The sequence below is a fragment of the Pogonomyrmex barbatus genome, unplaced genomic scaffold (assembly GCF_055798465.1).
Source record: "Pogonomyrmex barbatus isolate J1 unplaced genomic scaffold, ASM5579846v1 scaffold5, whole genome shotgun sequence".
Classification (NCBI taxonomy): Eukaryota; Metazoa; Arthropoda; class Insecta; order Hymenoptera; family Formicidae; genus Pogonomyrmex; species Pogonomyrmex barbatus.
The window spans coordinates 7421321-7438423 of NW_028297149.1; the positions used below are offsets into that span (position 1 = coordinate 7421321).

At 31.5% G+C, this 17103-nt stretch overlaps 1 protein-coding gene across 5 annotated transcripts in view; it reads right to left on the minus strand.

Annotated features, from left to right (window-relative positions):
* LOC105427221 (glutamate receptor ionotropic, kainate 2) overlaps positions 1–17103 on the minus strand; it is a 119277-nt gene that overhangs the window by 88222 nt on the left and 13952 nt on the right. For all 5 annotated transcript variants that reach the window (XM_089081600.1, XM_011638882.2, XM_011638883.2 and 2 more), the window contains exon 3: positions 981–1142. In XM_089081600.1, the coding sequence (XP_088937726.1) occupies positions 981–1142 (162 nt within the window). The remainder of the gene's footprint in view (positions 1–980; positions 1143–17103) is intronic.

Consider the following 17103-nt stretch of genomic DNA (forward strand, 5'->3'; position numbering starts at 1 on the left):
GAAATAATCCCACAAGATATACTTTAATATTGATCTTGTCTCTTAAATTTTCTCGGTACATCGGACAAGAGACATAATACATTTTTAAAGATGCCACGAAGCGAGACAATGATCTCTACGATGAGTATCCGATAGCAGTAGATGGATAAAGCAGGAGACGGATAATAATGTGTATGCTACTTTAATAACGACGAGAAGCAAGCAAGCCAGTTATTCTTGGCTGGTTTATACATGCTGTCAAGACGATAAATTTTGCTTACGATAACACCTTACGTATAGCGTTGACTAGAAGGACTCTCAGAATATTCAGGATATCTCGGAGTATTTTCTATCTAAGTACCATCATTTTGCTTGATAAATCAAGCATCTCGACCTAACGTTAATGCTATATTCATTATAGGCGTTTTTGTTCATAGGCGTTTCGTTTCAGTTAGTTATTTAATCTACTAATAATTTTCCATGGGGAGGGGGGGAAATCTTTAATGTACTCTAACGTACATCTTGCTCAACCGTGTCATTTTAACGATAAATATTATACAATGAAAATTGTGATAAAGACGCGTTGAAATTGTATCCTTTGCATTTTCAAAAATAAATAAAAAAATATTTTAAATTTGTGTCAAAGAAATGAATTTGTATTAAAGGCCATGTATCATTTAAATATTTTGCAACTTTCTTAACTGCATGAAAACGAAGTAAGCTTTTAAGAATAAATCATTTTTGACGTGTACGAAACCGTGAGATTAATGAGCGTGGGATGTTTTTTAACTTCAGTGAAATTTCTTATGGAGACGTGTGCAATGCAGCATCGTTTCATTACATCAGAGAATTTTCTGCGCCGCGAGTTTCAAATTGCTATTTTTTTGCGAAGACATAAATTACGGAAATGCAAATAAACTATGATTACGCTAAAGATAAATTGTATAGAAAATATGGAATTTATTAAGCATGAAAAATACGCAAAAATACGTAATACTTACCCTTTTTCGATGCGTGAAAGGAATCATCTTTTGGCACGTACTGGATGTCGTATTCCAACGTGGTCTTTGGCAGGATAATTTTGTCCTTGTTGATCTTGTAAACGGCGTACTTGAAGGCCAGCTCCGTGCTGCTATCCTTTTGGTCATGAGTGAATATAGCACCTAGAAAGTAAGCACGGCTATGATCGCGTTAATCCTTAAAGTGGAACACCATTCCGTTCCATAGTGATAATACTCTCAAACGATCAAAGTTCATCCATCTATGCTAATAAACTGCAACCTCTGAACAAGGTTCATGTAACAGTCTCATGTAATAAAGATTACGCACAGTTTTAGTACTATAAGTGTGTTTATTCAGCTTATATATGAAATAGTTTCTCTAAAACAATTTATATTATTTATTATAAATATTTCGTATGTGCCAATTAGCTTTGACAAAATTTAAAATATTATCTATCTTCTCCAATTCAGTTAAAATATTTAATACATTCAATATTCAATTGTTTCAATAAAATATAAAATAATCAATAATTGGATAACGATTAGTATAAAAAATCTATCAGATTTATATTTTGTAATTATATTTAGTATATTTAGTAATTAAATATCATTTAATTACTAAGTTATTAATTTTGTCATATAAACACACATTATTAATTGATTTGAATTACAAAGCTATTATACTGATTGCTGATTAATGATGTAAAATCAAGACCGTAAACAGTTTGCGGAATAATATCACATTAAACATATTGTACATATATACATACATATATACATACAATACATATCACGTAGCTAATATGCTATGTATATATTCATTAGATGATACACTATACAGTTATATGCTACACAGTATACAGAATTATTATATATAATATTATATATAAGATTAATAATTAATTACTTTTAAATTTAGACAATTATGGTAAAATATATTAAATTTTAATGACGCTAAACTTTAAGTTTACTACATATTACTTATAGATAAGCGAGGAGAATCCATCGTCAATTCTGATAAACATTTCGATATCAAATACAAAAACGAATATCACGATTAAAGAAATGTGCCTATGTCAAGAATCACTATATAGTCGCAACAATATGTCAGCAACGTGCTCTTAAAGAGCTCTTAGAGAATGCATGCTAATAACACCTATTCATCGGACAGCGATTACATAGCCACAAGACTATCAATAGTGTGTCAAAAGTCGCTCTTCTGTAGGATTTTTCAAAGGTATCATACTTGAAAGTCTTGCGAATATATTTTCAATTCATCGGACAAACGAAGTGTGTCTCTAGACACACGTTGCCCTTACTATTTTGAGGAAAAGGAATATTCAAAGCCGTGCATTGAAGAGGATTAATCTCCTCCTTTTCAGACTTTCCAATTTGCCCCAGGTCGTTTACGGAAATTAACGAGCATCCTTTGGCGCGAGAAAAAGCAGTAGAACGCATTCCTGACCCAGAACTAGAGGCGATTTTATGGTTGAGCGCAAGTGATAGTCCAAAGCGATGGCCAGCATTACCGATTAGCATTTCGCCTGATGAATGACCATTTCTGATGAGAGTCTTATAAAAGTGAGACGCAGACATCGTAGATATTGTCACACTGTCCACTTGAATGGTACAATGTTTTAAAAGTTTAGTTGAATAATATTGTTTATAATTTGGTTGATAACAAAGCAATATATTGACGCATGACAAAGCATGTACTATTGATACATGTATTCAATTAATGTACACTATTGATATAAACAGCATTTAATTAATTCCCACATATCGAATATATTATTAACTTAATAATATATTGCGATCAGTAACATTATTATAATCAGATAATATAAATAAGACTTGTGTGTTTCAAGATTAATAATAAACCGCTTGAACAATTGCTTATATTTATAATTCTTTTATATAAAAACTGAATTAAATATGTTAAGTATTACATAAATAAATTATTATTATTATAGTTTCTTTCGAATCAAACATATATTTTTTACATTAAATTAAATGCTGGGAAAAAATGTGAAAATTAACTACTCTATTTGGAAATAAAGGAAACTGGTTTGTTCAATCGAGCAACAGAATGAATGGATACATCGCAAGCAGTAATGAGCTTCCTTATATTTAATCTAATATTTATATCCCGCCGATCCTTTTGTGCCCCGTTTTTCATCAATCCTTAACCCTTCCTGATGGTATTCTCCCATCCGACGCGCTCTTTTACTTTTCGTTTCGTGTCGTAACTAACTAATCCATTTATCTGTAACGGAATGGATGCGCATTAGCCGCCTTCCACTTCTCATCCCGCAGTATTGTTCGCCACGGTTCTTTTTCCGTTTCTCTGTTTTCGCTGTAACACGTTAAGTACTCTGATCCTCCCGAAAATGCTTGCGACGACTTCTTTCGGTATTTTCTTACGATCTCATCGACTATGAGCTGTGCTCGTCCATTAGCTGCGTTTAAATGAATAGATAATTCCTGAAATCCCTGGCTATGTTTGTTAAAATTTTTAGTAGCAATCTGACACGCTTGTTTCACTTAAAATATAAATAAAGCAATTATTATATAAATAATCTTGATACATAATTAATATTTCTTGAAACATAATTAATATTTTAATATTATTATTAATTATTCGAGAAGAATCTATATATAGCTACATATTAATAAAGATTAATTACAAATATAATTTGTAATAGCGGTTTATATTTCTAATTTAGTTTTATGTTTTAAAAAATGGAAATTGTTTGCTCATTAAATATTTGCTCTTCAAATCATAATGAAGATATATATAACGTAAATATTCAGAAAAACGTATGTTGTGAGCTTTAGCCACATTTGTAATTTCTAACAATTTTTCTGAATTATTTTAGTACTAATTTTCAAAGCGCTCTACTATTTTCCAAAGAATCTCGTAGCCATTTACTATCCTTAAATCCCCGGAAAGCATTTTTGAAACACGGCCGGAGATTACCAGTGGAACAGCTTGATGCTCAACGAAACGCTTCGCGTCACCATGATTCAAGGCATCTGTGTATTGTTACAATAGAAGCATCGGCAAAAAATATCAGCTTAAATGCATTATACATTATGCACTTCTTGGACCGTAATATTAATAATTTAAATATTTTGAAGAAAGTAACATAGCCCATTACAGCAACGAGATTGAAAGAGATTTTATATTTGTTATTTTGTAACACTAGGGTTTCCTTGAGCGTTTATCTCTTTTTCGAGCTTCCAACGTAGCGTTATTTGCACTTTATCTATTGCACGAGGTTTATATCCATTCGTACATGTATATCTATAACCAATTTGCATGTAGTCTCGGTCACTCTCGTGGGATCTATGGTAGATTTACGGAGGATCCAGCAAGTTAATATCGCTAATTCCTCGTAAATCGTAGCAGGTTTCCGTTAGGAAGCGTGAATCGAATACATAGAGCTCACCTATATTTTCCCAGAAACAGAACGATACAAAAATTTTCTGTCGAATACCGGTAATATTGCGACGATACAAATGAGCAATCCCCTAGAGATCCTTAGAGTTGCAATTTTCTGATATGGCTTTCGATAGGAAAGAAAAAAAATGCATCAGAGTCCAAAGAAAGTATACAATTAAATACATAATTAATTTTTATCTATTTATACCATATTCATTTTATGACATGAAAGATACAATTATTTATAAAAATATAATTATTATATAAATATAATATATATTATTTAATAAAAAGATCATATGCTATGCTCTACGTGATTTTTTTTATAAATATTGTATGTTTTATATATATATATATATATATATATATATATATATATGTGTGTGTGTGTGTGTATGTATATATTTTAAATATTAATTATAAATATTAATATAATTTTAAAATATTTTGTGTATTTGTGAAGAAACAAATAAAGAAAAAATTACATATACACAATTTCTCTAAAATAATGTATGATCTTAGACTCTCTGACTTTCCTTAATTCCTCTTTTGATTCTCATAGACCTGTAATATGATATTTCAACAACGATAATATGGCAATGCTGCTTACGAAGAACGCGAAGGCTGCTCGTTATAACACTTTGTGATTACACGCGTGCGTGAGATTAAAGGAAGAACTATGCAAAGATGAGCAATTGGAGAAACTTTGGAACAAGAAATTTACTCGTGCTATATTTACTCTAGTAGTAGTAGTTGCACCTGCGTATCTGAAAATATGATTTGACGCAATTCGTATTAGTATTAAGGTTTCTCCTTTAAATTTTAATCGTACAGCTCTGATCATGTATCCCTAAGGATCGTGAAAAGATAGTTGATCGGGCAAATAATTATCAAATTATGAAAATCCAAATTCGAAGAATTACAAATTTCACTGAAGAAGTCAATTCAAATCAGAGTGTGCAAAATTGTGCGAATTAGATTTATAAGATTAGCAGTAGAATTTCAGCTGTGTTTCTATATATTTCTATATATTTTGCTTACATGTATAGCTTAGAGAGAAACTAACGCGACGAACTGAGTTGATTTTATCGTTATGTCGATTGGTTAACGTTGAAGCGTCGGAAGTTAGCCCGATTACACTTTTAGAAAGACAATTCGGATGTTATAAAGTTATACTGCGCTGATGAAAATGTTGAGATATAATATACCTACAACTTCATCATGTTTATTCTTGGTTTGAAATTGCGATTAATAAAAACAGCGCTCGGTCGGGCCACCAATTGAAATTCACTTTAGAACTTAGCCCATGCTGCACGTAAAAGAAATATGAACGGAATCGTGCTTTTAAATGCCGCTACGATGCTCGATAATATGTGAGTGCGCTCCGCCAGATGCATAAAAAGTAACACTTTTTGAACGGTGTCGATATTTCTTGTATTATATGTATTCATCGCATTCTACGCGAATGACTAACGTGTGCTTACGCTTGTTCGTTCACGCTCGTATCTTGGATCGTAAAGTATTACGTGAAAAGCGCCGCAATATCGTCCAAGATACTATGAGTGTTCCTAAATTCTACAGAATTTTCTCTGTAGAAAGTAATATCCAACGATAAAATAGAAAATTCAATATTAATAGTACTTTGTTTAATGAACAAAAATAGCGTATGTTTACAGCTTATAAAACAGCATCTAGTATTTTATGTTGCACTGATCACAATGCCTCTAGCAGGATAAAATTTCAATACCTGTCGTAAAAAAGAAGATTATCTTTTATCCGTAATTTCATACTTAATTTCATCATGTCTCAATTCCATTATGTTTATCTGTAAATAAAGGAACAATATATAACACGGAAAGGATACTAAACATAAATAGTAAGTATATAAGTATAATAGAGGGATTCTGCTTGTACGATATTCAACTTGCAACTCTTTTCCACTTTATACTTATCGATAAGCAGCTGCTTGATTCCCTCGACTACTTTTATCAGTTGGTCATGGATAAAAACTTTGCTGTGTTTTAGCTCATAACACGATAAATTCAATCTCTCTTCTCGTGCCCGTATTCTTATGCGATCATTTTCTATGAATAGTATTATTCTCGAGATGTAGGAGATCATTTCTTTTATAATAAAATATAATGGTGCATATTTTATATATTAAATATACTTAATATGTCATAATATTATAATACAAAATTTATAATTTTAGTGTCGAGAAAGCACAATGGATTATCTCTTTCTTTATGAATATTATATAAAAGCAGACAATATTTTAATGTATCATATTAATCTTTCTTTTTTTCTCTCTCGAAACAGAAGCGTAGAGAGCATGATATTTCCATACATAAGTAAGACAAAATAATAATTTAATACAACAGTGCACGTAACGTTCTGTATTCAGAGATTGTCTCCGACCACGAATATAACATTCTTAGCCTCAACCTCAGCTTCTCATCAGCATCGCGAGCTTAAATTTCGATTGCTCTACGTTCTTTGTCCTTCCATGCCCGGAAGGAAAGAGACAGCTTTCGTCGTCGCCAGGTTTCTTCTCTGGACGAGACTCGAATTTCATCGAGCGAAACGACCCTCTCATCCAGATAAGACTAAGGCGTGGACGACGACGATGGGAAGGGATCGGAATAAGGCGGCGGCTGATGAAGAGAGGATTTACATAAAAAAAGTCGCGAGAAACGATACCACGATCTTTTCAAACATTTTAAAAATCACTCTTCTCGAACGCGTCACTGTCCTTTGAAATAGGAATGCTAAAAACTTCGGGGAAGAAATCAGATTGAGAAACGATTCGCAGTGGATACGGGAAGACAGAGCGCGACGCGAAAGTAAAAAAAAGGATGACGAGATAAGAAGATGAGCACAGATCAGGAGCATAGTCCTCGAAAAGTGGAGTGAAACTTTTTTCTTGAAACTTTTCCATTTGACCGATGGATTATACGAGAACTCTTTCGAAAACTTCGGCAAATCGAAGATTGCTGCAACCAGAAGTTGATGACCGAAGCAAGAAACTTCATGGAACTTAATAATTAATAATAATAATAATGTGACGGAGTAACAGACAAAATAAAAGTAGACAGAGGAAAAGAAATCTTAACAGAATTCTTGTTTATTATTTATTCTATCGTTATTGCCGCAATTAAAAAATAATATAAATAATATATCGCGCGATTCTTGTTATTTAAATTTCATATAACGCGATAAAAAAATACAGTGTTATTAATAGATTTATATTACCTAAAAATATATTCTTAAAAATATTAAATATATTAAATATTAATATATAATGACGTGACTTTCACATTATTGCATAAAATGTATGAAAAGTTTGACAACAAATTATCAAATCACTTTTGAAGGAATTACGTAACCCTAATTTGATTCGATCGAAACCGTAACAGTTAGTGCCAAGTGGTTTCTGGGATGGATTTCCTCTGCAAAGTCGATACGCCTAGTTTGCGACCGAGATCAGGATCTATCCAAGAGCCGCTACGATTTGAAATCATTAACGATATATCCTACATAGAACGTTAATGATCTGTAAACTTTTTCTCAGACAATAAGAACAAAACATCGAATAATTACAAAGATAATTTCATCAATAAAATTTTAATTTAAAAACAAATTTAATTTCTATGTCGAGTTTTACTTGTTTTACGATAAAAATTTATTAACAACCTGTAACGCGTTTGGTAGGCAAGAACGTCGTATTAAGCTCATATATTTCCATTAGCGATCAGACGTAGAATCATTCACGACGTAGAAAAGAAAAAGTACAAGCAATGACGAAATAATCGAGTTTACTGAAACGGCGTCTACTAATAGTGTCATCGCGTGTTCATTAATTACTTATACCGGCGTGAAAGCCGATTAAAACTCCGTTGGTGTTGATAGATAGGGATTTACTCGCGCGGTACACGCTCGAGGCACCATCTCTAATTCTCCACTAACGAGTTATTAAACTAATGTCTCTCATTAGCGGAAACCCATCCTCCAATTCAGGAAGAACGTAGCAAGACCTCTTACATACTGATGCGCACACCGGGGTCACACATAGTCGCCGGCATGTACATGCCACACGAAATTGGTCTCGTTAGTATGCCGCGTAGTTTCGAGTCAAAGTGCGTTTGCAGCAGCAGCCACTCCGTCACGCACACAAGAAAATCGGGTGTGAGCGAATTTAACAACATTATGCGCCATTAAACGCACGATCTGTTTTTGTGACACTCAAATTTGTTGTTAATAGAACAAGTTTGAAATTTCTATCTCTATAGATTCAAATCTCAGATTCGATCCTTTCTATATTTTATCAATCCAGTCCTTAATTGAATTTAAATAAAATTAAAATGAAACCTTGCCATTTCATAAAATTTCAAAAAAGTGTTATAATATAGTTTATTTTATTTATTGTCTCTTATTGTTTATATATGCGATGATATCTCCATTTTTCTTTATTTACTTCGTCACAAAGAAAAAAATGGAGAAAATGATTTTCGCTTTAAAAAATATTCTTGTATGTGCAACTTTAGGAATATATGAGTGCATAAGCAAATATGACTGCACATAAACGCAGCTCAATGAAACACAATAACGCATTAGTAATCTAATGGCCTACAAACTCAATAGATACTGAGTTTAGGAGTAGAATTGAATGTTCGCTCAATAGAACGCGCGGTATGCGAAAGAAACGTTCGCCAGATGTAGTTATCCGCGAATTATGCTGTTGGTGGTCGTGTCTGGCGATTCACTCGCGGTGGAGCTTCCGCATGGGCTTGCGGTAATCCGCAGAACCACACTTTGAGAGGCGCTGTTCCACTAATGCAATTTCTGGCGCGATCGATCAGACTACACGCAAAGACCTCGTAGAACATACCGGACTTATTGAACATTTACGCAAATTGGGACAGAGCCAGATCAACATTCTTACCTGAAACTTTTTCTCTAATTTTTTTCGCGATAATATTCCGATTCAAGAATAAATGCAAGATTTTTGACACAATCCTATGGAACAATCCTATTGCACACCACAGTTTAATATCAAAATATTAAAAACATAAAATATTTAAATAAATTTTAAGAAATTAATAAAAGAAATGATATATTTGGTTGATTTAAAATCAATCCTCTATGATTCCTCTATGTTCAATATTACACATAAATTATATACTTTATTACGAGTATCTTTCAAAAATTTAAATAATTTAAACTTAATTAAAAACATTATCTTGTTTTCATATTATGACTATAATTAGTGTGTTCCAATTTAATCGTTGTGCCAATATGTAGAAGTCATAACATGAAATTTAGTGAGAGAACTTAGTTTGCGATCACGCTATTAGATAACAAAAGGAGGTTTAAACGGTTGTTATTATATCTCTACTTGGAAGAACATTCAATAGAATAATTACAGTCCCATTTCTCGTAAATTATATCGCATAACGATAAGAAACCATAAATGTAACGCAATCAACCGATACTTCATCTGATCACGAGAATAAAATATCTCATTAATAATATTAAAATAATAACACTGAAACACTTTGCAAGACGATTTCCAATAGTATCAAATAACTATGACAGTGTATCTTCCGAATTCTATCGGCAGTTTCTCATTGAACAAGCTCGAGGTCTTCCGGCGAATGTTATTCCGAAACCTGAGTCCACGTCGAAATTGAGAGAATCCTCATGCTTCCCATGAATACGGAATCAGGGTTTTGTAAGTTCCAATCTGTTGTACCTAGCATAAGCGAGCTCGTACCTAAAAGAAACTATCTGCAAGAATACTTTGTGGTGGAGCTAAATAAATCGAATCTGAACATTGGAACGTTGAGATTCAGACGATACTATCTATATTGATAAGTCAAAAGTAAAAAGTTTTTCTAACAAATATACAGAAGAAGACAGATTTTTCTCAAAAGAATATAAAAATTTTAGATGTATGATAAGATAAAAGGCAGCAATCATCGCATATTATTTAAATGTAATCTTCTTATTAATTTTAAAAATGTTTACAAGCAGTTAAGCAAAATTAAGTCACTTTTTAAACGAAATGACGGAAACAGACTTTAAAGACATTTCATCGGTTTAACAGAAAAAAATTTAGAGAGAAAAAAAAACGGAACGAAGTCAGAGTGTCAACGAGTTAATTTAGTGAAATGCGGGGAAAGTCGATTGCGAACTTAATGGAGGGGCAGAAAGCGAGGTATTTGAATTAATGGTCGACAATCGGCATTCTCGCTATGAGATCTTCACGGTGACAACGGGTTGCCGTAATTCATTTATGGTGAAAGTACCTTCCTGCTTTCATACCACATAAAACGTTCCTTCTCGGGAAGGGGCGGAATTATAATCGATTTCTCATTCTTTGGCATTAGACTTCTCCCTGAAAAATAATTATATATATTAGACGTCATTAAAGCATCTTTTTACTATTGGAGCTATAAGTTTAAACAACGTCGCAAATCTATGAAATCGTATCAGTCATCTTTAGCTAATAATGACTTAGCTTGTTCAAAATTGAAATAATACATGAGAAGCACATTTATTATTATTTAAAATATTTATCGTAGCTAATTAAAAATTAAAAATTAATGAAAAAGTCTCTAGCATCTCTATTTTTTGATGTCGCAATAAATTACCTTCACTGTTAGAGCTATAATCGCAAAAAAAATAGAGAACACATCTACGATAATCTTAAATCAATTCTTATCTGTATATTAGCATTTCCAATATCCCTTTCCAGAAGAAGTAAGGAAGGATATTAATCGATCATATATGAAAAGAATAATGTCAGGCTGTAGAATATTCTAGCGCGAAAGATCAGACTTTCATGAAAGTTAATAAATATCTCGTCTGCGCTTATGTCTCATACTTTTTTTAAGTCATAAGTCTCGCGGCACTTTGATCGATTACCAGTAATATCATCATCATGAACGTGCTTTCTTAATATCTTCTAATTAACGGCGCACCTCGCCTAATAAGAAAGAAAGATTAACGTGACACCCCTAAATTAATGAATATATTTAAACTTTATAAATAATTCTTATTCATAAATTCAGAAGTGCAGTTAAGGCGCGATGTTAATTAAAATTTATACATTATATCGTTTCGGCGCAGACAATTCGCGAAACAAACACTCGATGAATAATTCTGCAGTTTGGATCGCGACTCAATAGTCAGATACTATTGTCGATAGCATCGAGCGTATCGCGCCGGCAAACTCTAACGCAGACACACTTTCGAACTGCAGGGACGAATGTAGTGTTGAATAATGCAATATGCGCCTGGTACCGGATTAATGTGGTCGGTCTCGCGCGCAAGTGCAAACTTCGGCGATGCACAATGTGTACGAAGTAACGCTGAGCGATAATAACGTCTTCGGACCGACATGTAGAGCCGAATTTCGTGAGAGAGCAAACAACGTTCATAAAATTGAAACGTCAATAAAATTGATTTAGCGGCGACTCAATTTATGCACGTACGTTAAAAAGATAGAATTTAACAATTAGTCATAGGAATTCGTTAGGAATTCGTTTCGATTTTATTTGTACAAAGCTAAAATGTTTATGGCTTACTACGGATGTCTCATAATTGTTATTTCTTGCTTCTCGATTTGTATCTAATTTTATAACACAAAATATCTATTAGATATATTAATTAAAAAATTTCAGATTGTTTTATATATGACTGTACTTGATGATAAGAATGTTGATAGATAGAAGGTAGGATGAAAGGATTTGTGAAGGATCATCGTGATGTCGCGTAAAATTGCTCTGAGATATGCACATTTGCTGCATGTCTCGTCCATTCTGAGAAATTGCGTAAAGATATACGTGTCATATTCGCGGCGAAAGTCATTTCGAGAAAAATGTCAAATTTTATGATATACTTTTATCTTTACTATATGATATATTTTTATCTAAGAAGAATATAACTACTAACTACTAACTAAAGATAAAAAAAAGTAGTTTCTCAATATGATGATTAAAATTTTGAATATTGTTTATGTTAATTTATATCGAAGAGCGTATGAAATTTCACTTAATGATGCATAAATATTTTTGTCGACATTGTCACGTCAAGTTAATAGTTATCTCAAACAACAACGGAAACAATTCCATATTAATGGATTCATCTCAGCGAAAATGATGGATGTTTATATGAGATTATCAGTGTATTTGAGTGACTTCAGCCGACAGTGGTACGCCAAAGAGTTAATATTGTCATTAGTCACGTTCATCTGAAACCGCTTTCTATTAAGCGTGAATGTACTTAATCCATTATGAAAATTATTGTTATTATAAAATATCAAGTAATAACAGAAGTGAACTCTTAGCAATAAAGAAAGGAATAAATATGGAAAAAGATGGAATATCAGTAATACTTTCTATAATGATAACTCAACTCGAGAGACGTCCGTAAGTCAACGTTCGAACTTCGCAATTGGAACAGTTCCAACAGTATCTACCAAGAACGATATGTCTCTCTTCCTCAGAAAATATTTACTATTTCCTACTATTCTTTTAGGCGAGAGTCAGTTGGAATCTATGTGCGGACTGCGATACGGTTTGTGGTTGCCATACATCGTCACGTTTACGTCGCATTTTCTTGAACTGTCACGTATCTTCTGAAGAAATAAAAATTTGTGTCGCTTTTATTATAATAATCCAGCGCGTCTGTGTATTACGCGAACACGGTTCATTTTATTTTAAAAATGCTTAGTCGGACCTCGACCTCGTAGAACTGTCAAAATCATTCAAGAACAAAGAGAATAGAAAACTGAATTGGTAGAAAACTGGAACGCTAAATATAAAGTTACATTCGTGATATATTGTATCATGTTTCAGTATTGAACATGTAAAAAAAATCCATTTGAGGTATTGCTGTTTTAAGAGCAACGGTATAAAGTATGCAAACGCGTGATTACTTATTGATTGAAAAAATGAAAAGGACGAGTATTGTCCTCCAAACGGAAATGTCGATTCGTGCTTTTTCCTGTTCCGAGCCATTCGTACAGCGTATAGAATGCAAATGGAAGAGAAAGAAAGTTAAAAAGAGACATTAAGAAAATTGTCTGTTTTCATGGATTTGCCTCATTTCGAATTTTGTTCACGATGTATAAGTAACTCGAGCTGTTATATCTCTTGAAGAAAGTTTCAGTTTCTAGCTCCTTCAAGTTTATCTGTCTCAAGTTTTTGTAAATATGTGTATATGTTAATAATAAAACTATATCATCGTAAACACAAAATAATATTACAAGTAGACAAATATCAAATTCTTGACTGATGATTCTTTAGACTGGCTACTTGTACGAGATATTTAGTTTACGTGAAGCGTAACTTAGCTAGAAATCTGACGGGTTCAGGGGTAGTTGGCTGAAGCCCCAAGTGTAATCGCATTATGACCCTTGTGTATAGGCTCTCATTACACCCCCGACGGCACTCCATCATTGTCCTCCAGTTTGCTACAGCAGACGAATGGGTAAAACGAAGCTCTATCGTCAAACTAACTCCCTAAATGCGGCCAGTACCGCTCTAAAAACGTTTTGATAAAATCCACTTCGTGACATCTAGTTTGTTTATTGCGCCATTACACCGCAATTACACGATGTTATGTATAGATATATAATAATGTTACTGCTATATTGCATGTTTAAAAATAAATAAATTGCAAATATTAAATTAATTGTTTAATACAAATTGATTTTCATAAATAACTGTGTGTGTGTGTGTGTGTGTGTGTGTGTGTGTGTGTGTGTGTGTGTGTTGATATTATTTTTACAATTTAAGCATTTTAAATAAATAAAAAAATTAAAAAAACTTTTTAAAAAAACTTCATTCAATTTCCAAGTGACTTGTTTTCAACTAAGTTTTCATAAACAGATTTTTAATTCTCTTTCATATAAAAATCTAAAATGTCCATCAAAGCGTGAACGTAAGTTTTTTACACGAAAAGATAATGTTTGGATATGCTGGGAAATACTATGGTCAACATGGTAAACGAACAAATTTTATTTTAGACAGGATTCGTGTTTGGTTTCCATTACAATTGCAACTTCGTTATGTTGCAGATATTACAAAGATAAAAATAACATGTGAACGTATAAAAGAGCAATTTTTATAATGATATATATTCTTTTATTATATTAAATACAATCGATAAAATATAATGAAAGAATTAAATGTTATAATTTTAATTAAATGTTATAATCTTTAATAAATAAAATACAAAATATTTTAACAAATTTTTTTAAAAATATTTTATTAATTTAATTTACTTATTAATATTTATTGTCATTAAGTACATAACAATATAACTATAAAAATATTGTTTCACAAGACAACGATACGACAATTGCAGAGAGTGATAACCTAAGACTTAAGCAATTGAGATATCCACAACATTAATGTCCCTAATCCATCAATCTGATCATCACTAGATGTTATGATTGACGGGAGGTCAATGGTATCAAAAGCATCTTAACTACTCTATTCATGTCTCTATCTCATGTCGAAGATAATCGAGGGTTAAAAACACATAAGGAATTGATCCGATCCATTTCGATTCGATAAATTAAGAAAACATTATGAAATAAAACACGTCAATTATAATATAAATTTATATATTTAGCTAACGTGAAATAGGATTTGATATTGTTAATATCATCATTAGAACCAGACGTTTCCAAGAGTCAAATATTTTATTATTGACTTTCCGATTACGACAAATCTCGTTACAGACAGGATATTACTTCAGTTCGCCGAACTATTTTTCAAGAGAGACTATTTGTCAAGAGAAATTCATTTGTTTACGTATTTCGATCAAACTTGGAAAAGTCTATGAAAAAAGTTTGCAACTTTATACGAGTAAAAGTTTATATAGACTACTTAACACTTAGAATATTCATCGTATAGAATGTTATAAAAAAAAATTATAACGTATTCACATATATATGGAAAATCGATCATAATGCTTATAATTTCAAATCTTGCAGAAATGCAAAATTATAATAATCACAGATAAAGACATCTTGCGTAATATTATCTTTTATTTTAATTTCACGTAATTTTAAGGAAAATTGATAGAGACAGTTAAAAAATAAATATAGATTGAAAAATATTTTAAGTTCTGATCCTGTTTGTATAAACTCAGTTTCGATTCTACTTTTGCTGCTATTTTTGTATTCCAAAATTATATATATATATATATATATATATTCTAGATGCATGCACTATTGACTCAATTTATTTTTGAAATTATGAAAAACAGCTTTTGAAAGATTCTTCTTTTTTGCTCTATTTTCTGATATCTAAATATTTATCTGGTATCTTTATTATGGAAAGCTGAAAACATATGTATTTCTCAAATTCTTCAGAGAGCATTTACTATTGCAGTTTATTTATATGAATTATCTATCTTTCTGCAAAATTTACATTATTATATAATATATTATTTTTTTATATAAGCATTGTATTTTTCTTTCATTCAATCATTTTGCAAATTTCATTGACATTGTACTTTATGCAATTGCTCGTAAAATAAAAGATAGACAAAATATTTTTTTAATTCTTCTCTAATAATTATGTTATTTAAAGTTTAATAGTTAAAAGATAATTAAAAATACATTTTGTTTGTATATATTTTTTATAGTAAGTCTATTGCTACATATGAAAATCATAATAAATAAAATTATAAAAATTATGGCATACATAAACATTAATACATATGTATAAAATAGTATCTAAAATATAACATATGCTAATATCGATTCATGTGTAAAAACATTATACAAAATAGAGAAGATTTAGGTTTATAACAAATTTAGCGTATCTTATCGATTTCTCTACCTGTTTACGGAAATGTTTGGCATCGTCAGCAACGTTACTTTCATGCACGACAGTCTATTTTCCTTATCTAGAAGAAGCAGGGAAATAGGACATTACATAAAGCGCTCGATGAAAAGATAAAAATTTCAAATAGTTGAAAATAATATAAATAATATAGAAATAATATATAAAATATAAAATATAGATTGCAAGAAAATAAAACTGATATTTTTGATATTTTATCAATAATAAGAGTGTTAAATGACCATCAATGATTAACTTTGTTTGGAAGACAACAATCGCGAAAACGGTTTTCTTTCAAATTTTCTCGTCTCAAAGAAAATTTCACTAGTGATTATCCGGAAATCTTGCGATTACTTTGCGATTAAATTCAAATGTTTGAAACGAAGTTTATTCCAAAAAAATGGATGAAAACTTATTTGATTACAGCACATTTAATCAGAAACTTACGAATATTACTGATTTTGCAGAGATTAATTGATTTTCCTCTTATTCAACCAATTTACAAATCAGTCAAAATAAACCAGCATTACTATAGCTATGAGAGCGGCTTGACGGATTATTATATACATAAAGATATGAATAACAAATACAATTAAATATGTTGTTTTAAAACAAGATCTCACAGTTACGACTAACAAGCTACGTGTAATTTTGCAAAAAAGTGAAGAAACGTTCTCGTTTCGCTAGTTACAAATGTAAATATATCTAACAAACTCGAAGCAGTGCTCTGTCAGTACTCTGATTACACCGCTGAAGTTCATTTAATGTTCCTTTTACATCAAAACATGAGCCATGCCTTCATCATCTATATCCT